Source organism: Vulpes lagopus, chromosome 2 (assembly GCF_018345385.1).
Source record: "Vulpes lagopus strain Blue_001 chromosome 2, ASM1834538v1, whole genome shotgun sequence".
In the NCBI taxonomy this organism is placed as follows: Eukaryota; Metazoa; Chordata; class Mammalia; order Carnivora; family Canidae; genus Vulpes; species Vulpes lagopus.
This window is the reverse complement of record NC_054825.1, coordinates 44,204,706-44,223,734: the sequence shown is the minus strand read 5'-3', so window position 1 is coordinate 44,223,734 and position 19,029 is coordinate 44,204,706. Positions and strand designations below refer to the sequence as shown.

General features: G+C 56.1%; 1 protein-coding gene across 1 annotated transcript in view; it reads left to right on the top strand.

Moving 5' to 3' along the window:
• The window catches only part of CCDC33 (coiled-coil domain containing 33), a 104,260-nt gene that overhangs the window by 82,383 nt on the left and 2,848 nt on the right, over positions 1-19,029 (top strand). Inside the window, exons 13-16 of the mRNA XM_041738670.1 lie at positions 17,142-17,286; positions 17,540-17,649; positions 17,831-17,962; positions 18,058-18,148. Of these exons, the coding sequence (XP_041594604.1) occupies positions 17,142-17,286; positions 17,540-17,649; positions 17,831-17,962; positions 18,058-18,148 (478 nt within the window). The remainder of the gene's footprint in view (positions 1-17,141; positions 17,287-17,539; positions 17,650-17,830; positions 17,963-18,057; positions 18,149-19,029) is intronic.

Sequence of the window (19,029 nt, the reverse complement as noted above, 5' to 3'; positions counted from 1 at the left end):
GATTTGTTGATCTATTTGAGAGGGAGGGGGAGAAAGCACAAGCAGAGGGAGGAGACAGAGAGGGGGAGAAGCAGGCTCCCCCCTGAGCAGGGAGCCTGACGAGGGGCTCAGTCCCAGGACCCCGAGATCCTGACCTGAGCTGAAGGCAGACGCTTAGCCAACTGAGCCCCGCAGGCGCCCCTCACCCACGTTATAGTCTCTGAGTTCGGATAGGTCCCCCCGGGGACTTCAAGGGGCAGGCTCAACACTTTGGGAGAGACATCCCCCCCTCAGCATCCCGCGCTGGCCGTGCATCCAGTGCTAGACCCCTAAGGGATCTTGGTGCTCCCCTGCCTCCCGCCAGGGCAGGGCTGGAAGACAGCCGTGTCTGGGCCTGGCTGAGCGCCGCCGATGCCCCCACGTGGTACATTATTGATGGGGCCTCTAATTGTACGTTTCCCAAAGTCTACAGGCCTTTGATGAAAAATTCATGGCATGCCTGAGGATGGGAGCGGATTCAATCGATGGGCAGCGCGGCGGGCGCGGGAGCACTGGGCCCCTCTCAGTGAGGGGGTGGCTGAAGCCCGGGTGGGGAGGGGGCACCCGTGTGGCATTGCCTTGATCCGCGACTTCTGGCCCCAGGTCTTAGGATGGGAGGCGCATACACAGCAGAATAGAGCAGCCCGTTCCCCCCGGCAGAGTCGGGGGGCATAGGCGCACATCTGGGACTCATCTCTGTGCCACCCAGAGAGAGTGGCCGTCTCCATCACGAGCTCATTTTCACTTTAGAGAAGTATTTGACCCCCTGGAGCCCCCATGAGTCACACAGAGGTGGGAGTAACATTCCCAGTAGCACATCTGCTCCAGGGACCCTGCTTGGAGCTTTACACTCACAAGCTCATTAAATTTCCCACCGCTCCGGGAGAGTGGGGAGGTCATGCTCTCCACCTTACAGAGGATGAAACTGGCTCCGAGAGGTTCAGGACTACCCTGACCAACATCACACAGATAATGAGCAGTTGAGCAGGGACGAGAACCGAGCCCTGAGCAAACGTAGGGCCCACGGTCTTTCTACTGCTCCTTGAGTAGAGCCACAAAGCACTGTGCGGCTTGTCCTGTCCAACTGTCCTATTATACGAAGGAAGTAACCCCACTAAGAAAAAGGATCTCTCCAAGGATCTCCAAGTGAATTACATGAAAACTGAGGCCTGCAAATGAGCAAGCCCTCCCCACCTCTGCACCAGCAACAGAGGCCAGAGGCCCCCCATGCATGTGGAGTCTGAGCTAGCACGCAGCAGCCAGGGGTAGGGGGCTCCTTAGACCAGGGTGGAGCCTTTGAAACAGATCAAGCTGCCTGCCTTGGACTGTCCAGTCGGGGATTAGTACTGTGCCACCACTGAGGCCCCAGACCCCTGGCATTCACTCATCTGTTCGTTAAGTAGGTGAAGGAATATTAATGGAGTCCCAGCCCCGTGCAGGCACTTAGCTGGGTGTAGATGGGGTGCCTCTCGGGAAAGGCTGTGGGGCCAGGCTTGCCTGAGACAGACAGTCTGGACCCAAAACAGTCAGGGGAAAAAGCCAGACAGACCCCCTCCATGCCCTTGGAGGGGGTCTCTGCAACCCAGGCCAAGGGTGGTGCAAACAGATGGCTGCCTTAGTGACCAAGACCGTTTCTAGGTGGTGGGCTGCTCTGTTTGGGTTTGTTTTCCCTTGCTTCCCAGTGAGTTCCTTTCAAAAACATCCACCCATGTCTCGGCTGAACTAAAGGGAAAGGAATTTGTCCAGACCATGAGGAAAGCAGAGATGGGAAAGCCCTGGGGGCCGACATGGGGCCTGAGACCATGCTGTCCAGCTGCGAGAGGAGCCCAGCCCGGCTGTGGTGGGGAGATCGCGGAGGGGGTGGGGATGGGGGAGCAGAGAGCAAGGAGGTGGAAGCGGAGAAGGGGGGCACTGAGGTACGGCTACAGGGCAGGCTGGGGGCAGAGGGTTGCTAAGACCAGAGCCGGCGGGAGACAGAAAGCCAGAGCCCTCCGGGCCTGGTCCCTTCCTGGGCTCCTGGCCCCACCATCTCCTTGCAGTTCCCTGGCCAAAGAATGAGCCTAGCCTGACGCCAGCTACCCCACCCAGATGCTCCCCACCCTGGAACAAAAGGGAAGTGGCCCCTGGAGCCAGCCTACTCCAGCCTGGGGCTGGGCTCAGTCACCAAGCAGACACTTGTTGTGGCAACGGTCCCTGGGGACGCATCCCAGGGAACAGGACAGCCAGCAAGAAAGATGGGGGAGCCAGAGTCCCCAGCCCCTCCGGCCCCCAAAGCTGCCCCAGGCCTCCCGGACAGCGGCTCTGTAAGTCTGCCTCCACACCCGCTGGTTCTGGGAGGAGGGGTTTACCTAGAGGGCAGGTGAGTTGGGGTGTCCCGCCTGGCAACCAGAAGTGTTCCCAGAGCGAGCACAGGGAGGACCAGAAGATCAGGCCTGCGGGCGTTGGCCCCCCCAGGCCCCTGGTCCCAGGAACCTTCCACTGGGCCACAGCCCCAGCCCCGGCCACCTGAGCCCACACCTGGGAACCCCGAAAGGGAAGACAAAGGGCTTCTGGGAAAATGCCTTAAAGTGACCATTGTCTCCTCCTCTTGGAGGTCCAGAGCCCTGCATCCTAGAAAGTGCCTGGGCCTGGGCCAGCGGGGGCGGGCAGGCGGGTGGGCAGGCAGAGAGGGCTTGCAGTTTGGGCCCAGCTCATGGGGGCTGTGGGGGCGTGAGGTAGACGAGCATGGGAGAGGAAGTGGGTCAGCCCCGGCCAGGGCCCTACGCTGCCCGCCTCAGTGACACCTGCTCCCTGGGACCCCGGTTCCCAAAGCATTTGCTCTTCCTCTGTGGCAAGAACACCATTGCACACCCTGACCCAGATCATCACCCCAGCTTGCCCATGAATGTCTGAGCAGGCAAAGGACTTGCTTAAGGTCATTCAACAGATGTGGGCAGAGGCTGGATTAGAACCCAGGGTTCTAGACTCTAGACAGGGCTCTCTGCCTACCCATCACCCCCACCCCTGGCCACGTGGGATAGTCAGAGGCAGCAAAGCTCTAACCAGAGAGGATTACGGCAGGAGGCGACCCGTGGGATCAGGGGAGCAGGGCCCTCGAGGCCAGAGCTGGGGCCGAGCCCCTCACCAGCCCTGTGAGCGCCCAGCCCTGTACTTCCTCAGGCCCCAAGCTGAGTCCAGGAGAGGCAGGGCTCTGAGCCACAGACCTGAGGAGGAGTGACTGATGGTTGGGCTCGGGGTCTGGGGGGTCTTCTTGGAGGAGGAGGGCCCAGGGTAGAGCCTTGCAGGTGGGATAGGATTCTGGGAGGCTTGGGAGGGGAATTGGAATAGAACACAGATGGGCCTCCAGGAAGCCCACGTCCAAGTAAGCCCCACCCCCAGCCTCATTGTCTGGACCCCTTCCAATTAGCCCCCCTGGCTCCAGCCCGGCCAATTAGGCTGGGGCCAGGGTAAGCGCAGGACAAGGCCTCCCCACCCCTCTGAGCCTCACTGTGCGGAAGCACAAAAGGCACCATCTCTGAGGCAGCAGAAAGGAAAATAAAGAACAGTAGGAAGAGAAAATGCACTCCTTTTGTTTCTTTGCCATAACCTTGGGCTGAACAAAGAAGCGACTGCCTCCCCCTCGGGGAACCTGTTTTAAACAGCAATTTGCACAGAGTCGCTTGTGATTTGGAGACTCAGCTGACATTCAAGGGGAACCGGGAGCAGGGATCTGGGGCGAGCAGGGCCCTGGCTCTAGGACCTTCTGTAGCTCTGGACTGCCCTCGATCCTAAAGCAGAGGCCCTGGCTGCCTCAAGAGTGTGGTGGGTGTGTGATCCTCCAGCCACGGCACCCTCAGGCGCCCAGGGCACCCTGCCTTCTGCCAAGCCTGCCAAGTGCAGCTTGGAGCCCAGCCCCTCGCCCTTGGCCGTGCATCGTCTCCCGACCTAAGTGGGCCAGCCCCGCTCACATCCCCTCCAGCCGATGGGGCTCTCAGGCCTCCCTGGTCCTCCTGCCGGTGGTGATGAGGTTCAAAAAAGAATGAGGAAAGGAAGAGTCTAGTCTCACGGCCACAGATTTCTGCTGTCACACTGTTCCATGGGACAGAAGGGGAGCCCCACTGGGTCGGCAGTGGCCAAGGGCAGAGAGGTCATGGATTTAGTGTGTGACCTTGGGCATATCTATGAGTGAGGGGATCCTTGGCCAGCATGGGCCCTGAGCCCCGGGAAAGGCACCCCTTTCAGCAGATGTTTAGCACAATCCCCCTCCCCGGACCCTTCACGCCCTGTCCCCTTGAGGCAGCGCCCTAGAACTGGGCCCTTGCTCAGAGCTCGGATCTCAGGATCCGGGGAAGGCAGTACCAATTGCACAGGCTGCACGTATCCATTTCATTTTAAAGAGATGAGGCTGGGATCCCTGGGTGGCGCAGCGGTTTGGCGCCTGCCTTTGGCCCAGGGCGCGATCCTGGAGACCCGGGATCGAATCCCACATCAGGCTCCTGGTGCATGGAGCCTGCTTCTCCCTCCGCCTGTGTCTCTGCCTCTCTCTCTCTCTCTGTGACTATCATAAATAAATAAAAAATTAAAAAAAAAAAATTAAAGAGATGAGGCTAAGTCCCATTAAAGGTGTTGGAAACCTTAGATTGGCCGAGAGTGGGCTCTCAGGCATCCTGAGGGGACCTGCAGGAACTCCGTCCATCAGGTGATGGCAAATCTGGCCGGAGCAGTGTCGCCAGTCCAGGGGGCGCCCGCCTGGCCTTCTTCCCCACCCTGGGACGGCCACTAGAGTCTGCAGAGTGGAGGGGAGGCCCTTGCATGCTGTCGGGGTCTCCTGGGAGCTGGAGGGAGAGCGTATCCGTAGTCCCTGGTGGGAAGGGGAGCTCTGGGCTGGGGGCAAGGGGATCAGGGATGACTTCTTGACTGAGGTAACAAGGCTTCAGAGATAGAGAGGGGCCAAGGCCCAGGGTGGCCGGCCCATGGTCAGAGCGGTCATGGCCAATTTCTGAAGGGGTCTAACTTTGCCAGAACAGATGGCCTTGAAGTTCAGAACTGGAAGTTCATCACAAGGGCACGTGGGAGCCATGAAGGGCTGCAGAGCGCAGGGACAATGTTCCATTAATCTACTGCCGCGTAGCAAACCAGCAAACCGCCCCAAACATCGTGACTTGAAGTGACCACTTTTCCCGTATTCTCTATCTCTGTTCTTTGCATCAGTGGCATAGTGGGGCGGGCTGGTCTCTACCCACCCGGACCCGGAGGGCAGGGGGCCGGAGCAGCCGACGCTGGGGGTGTGGCTCCTCCCCCACCCTTAGTTGGGGTTTCTCAAAGCCCCGGGGTCTCGGGGTGGCAGGGTTTCTTCCCTGGGGGACAGCAAGTGTTCCAGGAGGGAGGCAGCAGCCGCGAGAAGTCCCAGAACCTCACCGTGCACAGTGCGCGGTGCCCTTGCAGTTCTCTGAGACTGGCCCAGGTCCAGGGGGAGGGCGCTTCGACGCCACCTCTCCCTGAGAGGAGCAGCACAGCGTTGTTAGCCATCTTTCACCTGCCAGACAGGGTGCCTGTGCTTTGAGCACAGAGAAAGCCCAAAGAAGCAGAGAACCAGGAGGCCTGCCTGTAGGAGGAGGCTACAGAGATCAGACCAGCTGGCCAGCAGCAGTCGGAGGGGGAATGCCACCAGGAGATGCCCCTCCAAGCAGAGGAAATCCCGGGATGGGAGTGGAAACACTCTATTATTGGCTGGGTTCAGGCCCCACTCAGGCTGGTGTAGAGGTACAGCAACGCCAGGAAACAAGCTTCGTCAGACCTGGGGCAGGGAAGTGGGGGTGCGCAGTGGGAGGTTGGCAATCTCTCTATCTCTGACTCAGAAAAGCAGCCCGGATGGACCCTAAGAGTGCGTCACGGCTTGAAGGGGATCACACGGGCCTGGGTGATGTGTAGACTTGCCCTCCCCCGGGAGACACGGGGCCCAGGACAAACAGCACCAGTCCCAGGGGAAGGGGCAAGGTCGAGGGCAGAGTGGCACCTTACCCGGCCCCCTTAAAGACCGTAGCCCCGGTTCTCCCACCGCAGGTTGGCTCTCTGGGCCTATAGGACAGTCCTTCAGCCTCGTCCAGTGAGCCCCACGTCACCGCAGCTCTGGCAACCGTTCCCTGTGGGCCTCAGCTTCCTCCCTGGGAAGTCAGAATGAAAATGCTTCCCCTGCAGGCTCCTTGTTTGAACCAGAGAAAAAGTAGGGAAAGGGCCTGGCCAGGGCAGGCATTCACCAAGGCGGGGTGGGGAGCGGGGGTGCAGGGCAGGAGGGGGCTCCGGTTATCAGGCCCGTGGCCCTCGCGGGCCCCGCCTGAGCCTAGTGTTCATAGTGTGACTTCCGAGGTGGATAGAAGGATCTGGTCTGATTTGCAAAGACTTAGGGTGTGTGGGTGCATGCGCGTGTGTGTTTAGTACACTTTGTAGATGACACCCAGGTCTCGCGGGGTTTGGCACTTGCTGTATCACCGTGGGCAAGTCACGTCCTCTCTGGCTCCATGGGCGATTTTTGGCAGAGGACACCCATCAGGAGTCCGAGATGGAGTTCACAGGCAGCTGCGGGAAGATGAACAAGGACCTTTCGGAGGAAGGACAGGTGTGGGGCTGGACAGCAGGACAGCAGGACAGCCCCAGCCTCTCCCCCACCCCCAGCGCCACCCCACCCGCCGGAGCTGAGCCGCTCCGCCCATTCCCGCTCGCTGAAGGCAGAGCATCTGTGGGAGGCGGCTGCCCTCTGCGGGCGGCAGAGGCAGACAGCAAGGCCGGAGCCCAGGCTGCCTGCGGGGCCTGGGGGTGCCCCGAAACCCAGACCTTAGAGGGCTGCTCAGGGAAGGGCAAAGGAGGGGAGGCGAGTGCTGGGCCCAGCAAACCCACCGCCGGGTTCAGGCTCATTACCGCCCCCCCCCCTGCGCTCTGCACCCACTCCCCCCACTGCAGAGCCCTGCCACCCTCACTGCCTCGGCTCAGACACCTGTCTACACCTGCCCCAGCCTCAGGCTTCTTCCTTCCCCTTGGAGAGTAAAGTCCCCCCCTGCTCCTACCCCCGCTCCAGCCCCAGCCCTCCATACGCTCCTCACTCTCCCAGAAGTCCTCTCTCTGTGTACCCCCACGTCTCTCCCCTACCCTGTGTCCCCAGCTCCCTCTGTCCCTTCTCAACCTCACTGTACCCCTCACCCCATCCCCCACATTGTGGCATTCAGAGCCCTGGCCAGGGTGACCCCTGCTCACCCCTGGTCACCCCCTCGAGGCTGCACCCAGAGGCTCTCTCTGCAGATCAGAAGAGAAGCTATTGAGCCTTTTCGCCTTTTTTTTTTTTTTCCAAAAACCTAAATTGTGAAATGTGACCCACATGGGTTGCGTCGAACACACACACACACAACCACAACCAAATTCTTATAAAGCAGATGCTCCTGTAACCACCGGCCAGGTCACTAAATAGAGCGTCGCCAGCACCCTGAAGCCCCTCGTGCCCCCTCCCCTAGATAGGACCTGAGCACAGGCCCCTTGCCTGGCTTCGGGCCTCTATCCTGTCACCAGCCAAGTGTGCCTCCCCGGCCTGCATCCTAACAGCCCATGGCTTGGCCTTTCTCTAAAGGGCATCACACCCCGCATGTCATCTTGCGTGTGGCTCTCTTGTTCCACTTCACGTGTGAGATCCGTCAGTGAGGCTGCCCGGGGCTCGGGTCCTTTTCATGGCTGAGTGGTGCTGCTGCGTCCCTGCGCCCTGTCCCAGAGGAGGTCCTCAGCGTCTCGCCAGCTCTTGAATGCTTTGAGGACGGGGTTTCCTCTTTGTATCCAGGTTTTAAGGTCATCTGCAGGCGGCAGGCGGAGCGTCTCTTTTACCCAACATACCGTTACCCAAAGACCCTCCTTTCTGAGCTCTGCGGCCTTGGCTTTGCCAGCCGCTTTCTGGCTCTTGTCCTGAACTTGAGGGCTCCTCTCCTGTTGCCGCTTTCCTTTATCCTGGAGTGCCCCCCCCCATTCTATACTTAGCCTCTGGAAAATCTTCCAAGGCTTCCCTTGAACCTCCACAGGTTGCCCTCCCCACCCCACCTCCAGCCATGATGCTCCCCAAACTTGACCACCCTCAACTGCCTGTGACCACCCCTCACCCCACATGCCTCATGCCTCCCCAGGCGGCACCTCCTCCTCCCCACTGGGTGCATGCATCTCTTCCCTGTCCCCCAAGACCACAGACCCCTCCTCCTCCTCCTCCTCCTCCTCCTCCTCCTCCAGCCCCTGCCCTCATCTCCATGCCCGCTGCCTCTGCTTGCTCAGGTCCCATTCTTGTCGCTGGCCCACTGCGCCTGGCCTGGTTCCCTCTGGGCTGGGCAGGCAGGGAGGGTCTTATCACGCACACGCACATGCACACACACACCTGCCCTGTGTCTTTGGCCCTTCAGTGACCCTACAGGACAAGTCCAAGGCCCTGACACTAGCCCTCAAGGTCCTCTTCTGTTTGCCCTGCCCCCTCTCTAGCCACACCCCTGCACTCTCCTCCCTGAACCCTTCTTTCCAGAAATTGCCCTGCTTTGTTCCTCATCACATACACACCTCCCTGCCTTTGGCACGGTGTCTCCTCTGCCCAGAGAACCCACCCCCACACCCCCACCCCCACCCCCACGTAACAGCTTCTCATCCTCAAGAGTCAACTCAGATTATCAATTCCTCCAGGAAGCCTCCCAGCCTAGGTTAAGAGCCTCCTTTGAGCTCCCCCCTGTCACAGGCACTTCCTGCCATCTCCTCTGTGTAGATAGGACACCCCACAGGCCGGGAGGGACAGTCGGGCTCCTCTGTGCTCCCTGGCCCCCCAGCATGGAACAGACCTGGCACAGAGTGGTGCTCAGCAAGTGTTGGTTGACTGCATGAGTAGGAGCTGCTTCCAGCCTGGGCTTTATAACTGAGTCTCTGTGACTTTGGGCCTCAAGGCATTTCTGGTCAACCTGGTCAACCGTAGTGGCTACAGGTATGTTTAAACGCCCCCACTTGGATGACACCCCTCAGATCCCACCATAAGAATGTCTGAAGGGGGAGGGGGGAGTAAGTATTGTTCTCTCAGGCTCTGATGAAAGATAACCACGACCCTTTCTTTTTAATTAATGACGAGGAGAGGGAGGAGTGGGCAGGCTCCCGGGTCTGTAACATGGGTGATGTCATACCTTCTATGCCTGGTACCCAGGGCTAGTATAAGACTAATTTTTTTAAAGCACTTGTAAGGGGATACCCAGGTGGCTCAGCAGTTGACTGTCTGCCTTCGGCCCAGGGCGTGATCCTGGAGTCCCAGATCGAGTCCCATGTCGGGCTCCCGGCATGGAGCCTGCTTCTTCCTCTGCCTGTGTCTTTGCCTCTCTCTCTGAGTCTCTCATGAATAAATAAATAAAATCTTTTTTAAAGAATAATAAAGTAAATAAATAAATAAAAATAAAATAAAATAAAATAAAATAAAATAAAATAAAATAAAATAAAATAAAATACTTGGCAGGTGGTACAGGGACCGGAGCCAACGTTGTCCTCTGGGCTAGGGCCCGAGCTGACCCTCCGCACACCCACTCACCCTGCAGCCGCCCCCAGTTAGGGCTATTTTCCCGCTCCATGTATGAGGACCCGGAGGCTCAGAGCTCAGCTGCCCCCCTCGCAGGGTAGCAGAGGGGTTATTTGAATCTGGGGCTACCTGATGCTTCTCACCTCAACAGAGCCTGAGAGCCCAGAGTCCTGTGAGGGGCCTTGGGGTGAGAGCGGCACAGAGGGTGCTCGGGGTCAGACACGGGCAGAGTCGGTGTCCCCAGAGAATGTGCTAGCCTAGAGGGGAGGCGGGGAGAGCGGGCACCCTACCCACCAGCTCCAGAGCAGCCCGGGAACTGGGGGAAGGAGAGGGCAGAGAGGCAGAACCACAGTGGGAATCTGGGACGCGGTGTCGTGATCTCAAGGCCGGGCTGTGACGCAGAGCGCGGCCCTGGGCAGAGAGCCTAGCCGGGCTGCGGGGACAGGTCAGGGCCTCGTTGCCGAGGTCGCGCTGCTCAGCTGCGGAGGTGGGTGAAGCTGAGAAGGGAGGCACAGCGCTGGGCGGCCACTCCTCTGGGCTCCATGGCAGAGGGCGCTGGCTGGGCCAGAGGCGCAGGGAGGCAGGCCAGGGTCCTCTCCACCCTCCCAGGGAGGCGGCACCACAGACAGCAGCAGGCCAGGGTGCCGAAGCAGCCTGTGGGAGGTCTCTAGGGCTGAGTTCCAAGGCGCAGAGTCCCAAAGGACCTGCTGCCCTCCCCCTAGCAGGGGCCATCTGGCTGAGGCGAGGACACCCCTTCAGGAGTCATGCTCTCCCTCCGCCTCCTTTTCCCTTGCTCTGAGTCTCAGCTCTCTTCGTTTGTCAGGAGGGGAGGATGTTAGAAAGAGAGGCTCGCTCACCCCCAAGACCGTGGAACTCGAGAACAATAGGACCTAAGAGCGGGGCCCGGATGAGAGGAGGGGCGACCCCCCCAACTCCCTGCATGCACACGTGCATACGTGCACACGCACACCCCCATGTGGACGATAAGAAGATGAGGGGCAGTTGTGGGAATGGGGGTTCTCATGTTCAGCATGAGCGCGGGCATGAAGGAGGGCACGAGAGTGTGTGCGGGAGGGGAAGCGTGGCTCCCATGCCTGAGAGAGGCCTCCATGCGAGCCCTCAGACTTGGCATCTGAGTTGCCACAGCGCTGGAAGGAGACTGGTCCACACCTGAGGAGATGGCTGGGACCAAGGCCAGCCAGGAGGATCTCAGCCCGCCACCCGCCCACACCCCGACTGCCAGGCCTGGGGCTCCAGCATCTGGCAGAGCTGTTCCCTGCTCAGGGCCGCTGTCCCCCTACCCCTACCCTGGGGACTCCGTCCTCGATCAGGGAGGCCCATGGCTCCCTGTGGAGCAGATGGGAGAACTCCTTCCACCTCCACCCCGAGGCAGTCTTGACCTCAGAGACAAAGGACAGAATGGGGCTTGAGGACATCAGATGGACACTGGCCACTCCCCCATCACTGCCACTCAACTTCTGTAGACCAGTTGAGCTCAAGTCAAGCCAGGACTCATTCTTTCTTCTCTCTGGGTGAGGCCTCCACCCCTCCTCTATCAAGGAGGTACAAGGAGCATAGCTTTTTGAGTAGAGTTGGATTCCAGGGCTAGAGCCACATTTGCAAGCCAGTTGACCTTGGACATGTCCCTAAGCCATCAGAGTCTCACAGGATCCTCTGAGGCATTGTGTAGGCCCCTAACAAGGATCAGTATTCATGCTTCTCCTCCTCAGAGGGCCCTGCCAGGAGGCGGAGCAGAACCCTCCCTGCGCTCCACAGAAGTCTGGACAGGGCCTCACAGCAGGAGGAGGGGCCATGAGGGCCTGGGGGCAGGGCCCACTGGGAGCATCCAAACTCAGGACTGAGAAGAACCCATTACTGCTGAGAGCTGGGAGGAGAACCACGATGTGGAGGCTTCGTGTACATAAACAGACTTGAGCCAGGATTCATTTATTTTTGAATTTGTTAGATGTTTTTAGCTTTTTTATGTGAAGTACACACATTCAAACAAATGCACAGAACATAAGCATGTTTGCTGCAATGATTTATCACAAAGTGAACATGTGTGTGTAAGCCCCATGTGTCCCACAGGTCAAGAAGTGTAGCACTGCCAACACCCTAAAAACTCCCTCACACCCCAGTCACTGCCCCCACTGCCCCACATAGATCTCACACCCTGACTTCTAACTCTAGTGCTTCAGATTGCCTGGGGTTTTTTGTTTGTTTGTTTGTTTTAAGATTTTATTCATTTATTTGAGAAAGAGAGAGAATGTGTGCAGAAGCAGGGGGGACAGGCAAAGGGAGAGGGAGAAGCAGACTCCCCGCTGAGCAGGGAGTCAAGGGTTGGGGGGTGCTGCTCCATCCCAGGCCCCTGGGATAATGACTTGAGCTGAAGGCAGACACTTAACCAACTGAGCCACTCAGATGCCCCAAGTTTGCCAAATCTATATGGAATCATACTTCATGCCCAGCTGCTTTTGCCTGAGATTTTTTTTTTAAGATTTTATTTATTTATTCATGAGAGACACAGAGAGAGAGAGGCAGAGACACAGGCAGAGGGAGAAGCAGGCTCCACGCATGGACCTGACGTGGGACTCAATCCCGGGTCTCCAGGACCAGGCCCTGGACTGAAGGCGGCGCTAAACCGCTGAGCCACCCTGGCTGCCCCTTTGGTTCGAGATCATGTGTGAGAGATTCCCCCCTGTGGTTTCATGTAGTTGGCGCTCATTTATTTTTACTGCTGTCTATACTCCATTGTATGAGTAGAGTGTGTCTCCATTCTAGGGTGATGGGCGTTTGTGTGATTTCCATTTGGGATTCATACAAGTGATGCTTCAAGGAATGTTCTTGATGTATGGATGCACTCGTTTGTGTTGGGTACACACACAGAAGTAGGTGAGAATCGCCTACATTCAACCCGAATAGTATCCAGTAGGCAGGTGTTTCCCCAAAGCAATGGTGGCCCTTCAGGTCCCCCCAGCAGTGAATAAGTATTCTGCCTGTTTCACACCCTCACCCACATTTGACACCATTGGGATCATTTTGTTCTGTTCTTGTCATTCTAATTGGTGTATCGTAGTATCTTCTTGTGGTTTTAAGTGACTAATGAGGGTGGGCACCAATTCACATGTTTATTGACTTATTCTATCAAGTGTCAGTTCAAATCTCTTGTCCATTATTCTCTTGGGTGGTCTATTTTTTCTTATTAATTCGCAAAAGTTATTTTTCCATCTGAATATGAGCCTATAATCATCGTGTGTATTGCAAATATCTCCTACTGGTCTTGCCCATTCACCATTAAATATATTTTTAAAAGATTTTATTTATTTATTCATGATAGACACAGAGACAGAGGCAGAAACACAGGCAGAGGGAGAAGCAGGCTCCCTGCAGGGAACCTGACGTGGGACTCGATCCCAGGTCTCCAGGATCAGGCCCGGGGCTGAAGGTGGCACTAAACCAGTGAGCCCTCCAGGCTGCTCACATTAAATATTTTAATATTTTAAAGATATTAAAAGAGGGATCCCTGGGTGGCGCAGCGGTTTGGCGCCTGCCTTTGGCCCAGGGCGCGATCCTGGAGACCCGGGATCGAATCCCACGTCGGGCTCCCGGTGCATGGAGCCTGCTTCTCCCTCTGCCTGTGTCTCTGCCTCTCTCTCTATCTCTCTGTGACTATCATAAATAAATAAAAATTAAAAAAAAATACCTTTCTAGGTTTATAAAAAAAAAACAAACTTTAAAGATATTAAAAGAAAATAATGTCTTTTCATGAATAGAGGCTCTTAACTTAAATAGCCTAAACTTATTAATCCTTTCCACTCTGGTTTGTGCTTTTTTTTGTGTCCTGTTGCTCAAATTAGTTCCCATTAGTTCTTTTTTTTTTTTTTTTTTTTTTTAGTTCCCATTAGTTCCCATTAGTTCTTAATGATATTCTTGGCCTTGTCTTTTAGAGGCCTTACTGTTTTACCTCTTACCCTTCGATCTCTACCTATCTGGAACTTAATGTTGTTTATGATATGTGAGAGCAGCCAAGTTTCCCTTTCCCTTATAGATATCAGATGGATGCAGCACCATTTACTACCATCGCAGTCCTTTCCCTGAAGCCCTCAAATGCCACCCTTGTCATGAATTAAGGGTCCATATACATGTGGGTCTGTTTCAAGTCTCTCTATCCTGCCTCTTTGGCCTACTTATCAATCTTTGCACTGATATAACTCTGTCTTAATTACTCTAGCTTTATCTTAAGTCTTGATAGCCAATAAAGCAAGTCTTCCCAACTGTTCCTTTTCAATAATATTTTAGCTATACTTTCCCTTTTATTTCTCACACATTATAGAATCAGCTTGTCTATTCCTACACACACACACACACACACACACACACACACAGTTATTATTTTTATTGGGAGTGCATTGAATCCATAAATCAATTTTGGGAAGAACTAATTCTTTAAATACTCCATCTTTTAATCCATGAACATGGTATGACCCTCAATATATTTAGATTTAAATTCTTTTTAATTTAAAAAGAATGGATATGTTCTTATTTGAAATATAAAATTAGAGGGCAGCCCAGGTAGCTCAGCGGTTTAGCGCTGCCTTCAGCCCAGGGCCTGATCCTAGAGACCTGGAATGGAGTCCCATGTCAGGCTCCCTGCATGGAGCCTGCTTCTCCCTCTGCCTGTGTCTCTGCCTCCCTCCCTCTCTCCGTGTCTCTCATGAATAAATAAATAAAATATTTTTAAAAAAGAAAAAAGAAATATAAAATTAGAGTGGAGTGCCTGGGTTGCTCAGTCAGCTAAGTGCCAGACTCTTGATTTCAGCTCAGGTCATGATCTCAGGGTCATGAGATCAAACACTGCATCGTGCTCTGTGCTGGGGGCATAGAGCCTGCTTAAGATTCTCTCTCTCTCCCTCTTTCTCTGTCCCTCCATCCCACTCCCCTATGACTCACATGCTTTCTCTCTCTCTCTCAAAAAAAAATATATGTATATAATATACAACTAGAAATAAAACAAGTATTCCTTTTTTTTTTGAAACAAGTATTCCTTTCTCTTCCTAAACACAACAGTAGCCACTGTTCTTATATATCTATATGCACACACACACACACACACACACACACCAGTTTTAGATGGGATCATAGTAATTTGCCACGTGCTTTTTTGCTTTTTTATTTAACAATATTGTGTAGACATCTCTCTGTGTCAGAACAATTTATCTAGGTCACTCTTTGTAAGTACTGCCTGTAGCTAGAGACTGAGTGTGCCTGAGTAGAAATCTACAGACTGAACTCACTGAGCATCTTGGAACATGTTTTCTTGCATGTCTGTGTGTTCCTTTAGGAGATTTAATCCTATAAGCAAAGAAACCCATTTGGATACTGCTGTAATTATTCGGAGCATACATAATACAAGTCTGAGGTAGGCTGGGGAACGAGAAGAGGGATGAATTTCCCTTTCCAAAATAACATTGCTTCTTCTTGACAGTCCTGGGCTGTCAGTCACGGGACTGCCAGAAATGGAAGATGTAGAGCACGGCAGAGGAGTGGGCGAGGGAGCCCAGTGTGAGGGCAGCAGGGATGAGGAGGAAGGGGCCTGACCTGGTGATTAAAGCAGCCACTGAGCAGAAGTGGGGCGAGAAGAGAATAGGATGAGAAGCCAAGTCATACTTGTCCTGGGCAGGGTCCTATGCCGGTTGCCACACAGACTGACTCTGAGCTTTGAGCTAACCCTGTGATTAGCCTGTAAGAGAAATCTGAAGTTCAAGAAGATGAAGGGACCTGTCTGAGCTCAGTGAGTCAGTGTCCACACTGGGCTTCTGACCAAAACCTGACCACAAAGCCCCTGTGTCTTTAAGCTGAGCCTCTTAGTGAACAATGCTGGGCCCAGATGGGCCGATCTAGAGGTGCCAAGGCCTGGAACTCAACTGGGGCAGGTGCTGGGGAGATGGGCCCCACACTGGCACCAGTTAGAGGGAGTCTGGCCAGAAGGCTAGACAGTGGCAGGTGACAAGTGGTGTCTGATGAGTCCCTGCTGTCTGGGAACCCTTCTCTAAGGAGCCAGTGGCCCACGGGCAGCAGGTTGGAGGCAGTAGCTGGGAGCCCATCTACATCCCCGGTCAGCAGGGGGCCCACGTAGGAGTTGGGAGCAGAGCTCCGCTTCCTGGAAACTTGTGCGCCTGGTGGGACCTAGGAGCCCTCACTCCCACATGCCAGGCCTCCGAAGCCTCAGGAAAGCCACAGGCCACCAGGGCTTAGCAAACTGCCAGCCTCACTTCCCTCCTCCCACCTCCTCTCCCTCTATCAACCTTCCTGGTCTCATATTTTGAATCCCTCTTTCATATTTATATTTAAGAAACTTCCTTTTAAAATTTTTTTCTAAATAACAGTAGGGAATTTTTGTATTACAAAACAAATGTCATTAATGTAGTCCATTCATCTCCTACACATACATGAAGGTAGATGTTAATTTTTTCCCCACACCAAGATTATCGTGATCATCCTTTTTAGGAAGCTGCTTCTACCACTTATTTTTTTTTTTTAAGATTGTTATTTCTTCATGAGAGAAACACAGAGAGAGGCAGAGACACAGGCAGAGGGGGAAGCAGGCTCGATGCAGGGAGCCCGACGTGGGACTCGATTCCAGGACCCTGGGATCACGTCCTGAGCCGAAGGCAGATGCTCAATCACTGAGCCACCCGGGTGCCCCTGCTTCTACCACTTCTCAACATACTGTGCAGTTTCCCTGGATGGGGGCATGTGGCAGGATGGCACAGTGCTTAAGAACACAGACTCAAGGGCCAGCAGGCCTGGGTTTCAGAACCTCTCTCTGCCACTCATTAGTTTCATGACTGAGTGAGTTACACGCCTCTCCAGGCCTTGGTTTCCCCATCAGTACAATGAGGATGATGACAGGCTAGATTTGAGGCTCAGTGTGGGGAACTAAGTGAGGGAGGGCCTCACCCAGAATACACTGGGTGTCTGGTGAGCACCAGATACTAGGACTATCGTTATTCCTAACCAAAGACAGAGCCCGTCAGCCTGGCCTGACTTTATACACAAGATCTCGTAGCTGGATCCCAGCCTTGACCTCAAGTCTTTATCTGAGTCTCCTGGGCCTACCCAATGTCTCTTCCTGCCCCCTGGGATGGTCGGGGGCTGGGGCCGGGGCTCAGCCACAAGTAGCACTCAGTGGGTTCTCAGTGACATGAGTAAGGAGGACAGGGATTAGAAAAGGAGAGAAGGAAAAGGCAGAGAAATGGTTTGGAGTTAGCCAGACTCTGGAACCCAGCCTTTCGAGACTGTCACTTGTGGGCTCCTTCACCAGGTGTGTGAGCCCCAGGTCCCCTCCTTGTTGGCATCACGGGAAGAGCCACAGCCCCTGGGAGAGACCACCAGGGTAACTCCTCTCCCGTGACCAGGAGGGGGGAGACCATGTCATAACCACCCACCTAAGGAGTTGCTAAGACTCAAGGGCACAGCTTGGAGTTCAGTCTGTTCGTTGGCCCGCTGACTTGCAAGTGTGGTTGTGGGGTGGGGACCCCAGGGAGGCTGGGGACTCGCTTCTGAGCTCTGGGACCCACAGGAGTTGAACAACTACCGGCGGGCCATGCAGAAGATGGCAGAGGACATCCTGTCCCTGCGGAAACAGACCAGCATGCTGGAGGCCGAGAACCGCATGCTGAGGAGCCAGCTGACCCAAGAGGAGGGGGAAGAGGAGCAGAACAACAGCAATGCCCAGAAGCTGGATGAGGGTACACGGGCCACGGAGGGTATCCGGGGGCCGGGCTGAGCCCAGGCTCTGGATGGTGGGCCAGGGTGGGGGGAGCCTTTCCCAGCCCTGCCTGCCCCTGGACACCAGCAGGGGTCCCCACCCTCTCAGGAACGGGGAATGGAGATTCCAGTCCTCTGTCTCAAGCCCCGGGACTGAGAGACCCCTGCCCCCACCCAGCTGTGCTGAGCTGGAGATGCCTCTTCCCTGAGCCAGCTTCCCTCCCCCACCAGTGTCCATGAAGCAGAAACTGGTGCTGAGTGAGCTGGACATGAAGAAATTGAGGGACAAAGTGCAGTATTTGCAGAATGAGCTGATTCGAGTGAGCCGGGGCTGGGGGGCTGAGGGGAGGGGAGCTGGGGGGTATTCAGCCAAGTGTCTGGGAGCAGATGGGAGAGAGGCATGGAGGGATGGGCTCACTGCAGTGGAAGGCTCAGTGGAGGGGCCCAGGGTGACCCCAGGCACCCCTTCTTTCCCCCACCCCCTCATTCCCCCACCATCAGAAGAATGATCGAGAGAAGGAGCTGCTCCTCCTGCACCAGGCTCAGCAGCCACAGGCCACGCTGCTGAAACGGTACCAGGACAAGCTGCAGAAGATGAAGGCGCTGGAGGAGACCGTGCGGCACCAGGAGAAGGCAGGGGTCACAGGGGCCAGCCCGCCGGGCGCCAGCCTTGGAGCGCAAGGTGGGGAGACCCCCGGCCAGCCCAGCCTCTGTGCTCTGCCCTCCAGGTGATCGAGAGGATGGAGCGGGTGCTGGAGGACAAGCTGCGGGATTGGAGGGAGCCCCTGCTAAACAGGCCTCAGGGAAAGCCTCCCATGGGTGCGTCTGCTCCCCAGCCTTTGTCCCACCCCTGGGGGCCCTGGCAACCCGCAGCAGCGGCTCCAAGGGCAGAACTGGGGCAAAGGATGCGACCTCCCTACGGATGCAGGCAGGGAGGGGCTCTCAAGGGTCCCCTGGGCCCTCTTCTGCCAAGGAGCCCCTCAGGATGCATCGGGACCGTGTGTGAGCCAGGCTGGAAAGAGAGCGGGTCCTGCTCAGACCCCAGAGGAGACGCCCCCTGTTCTGGAGCAAGCAGTCAGGGGCTGCCCAAGAGGAGGGGCGGCCTAACCCTTCCCGGTACCTCCTCGTCTCCCCAAGTTCTCAGAGAGTCTGCTTTTACAGAACAAACAGTACTGGCCTTGATGTTAAGCAAAGCCACCTAGAACTGGCCAACTGGGTGGCTCAGACGAGCTGGGGAGAAGCGGGGGTGCCCAGGCAGGGAGCCCCCGAGCCTCCCGTGCAGCCTCACCTGGAAGCCCTGTGTGCCCAGCCCTGCGTCAGCCTTCACTGCATGGGGTGTTGGCGGGGGGCGCTTCGGGAGGCCTTCAGGAAGCAGCGCAAGCCGGGGCTGCCTTCCAGGAACCCCAGCGTCATCCCAGAGCGGGGCCTAGGGAGGCCGAGGGGGGCCGAGGGCTCAGAGCGTGGGCAGGCCAGGGGCGGGAAGGAAGGAAAGAGAGCAGCTAAGAGATACAATAGACCCAGGGCCAACGGGGAGCACTGGGGGCGGGTTCTAAGGAGCCTAGAATGATGCCTGAGGCCTGTGGCCCCGGTTCCGTTGGCGGCAGGGAGCCACGGAAGACTTGGGAGCAGAGGAGGAGCAGAATGGAGCACAACCGGGGCGGAGCAGGCCAGGGGCGTGCGGACGGGAAAGCCCATCTCAG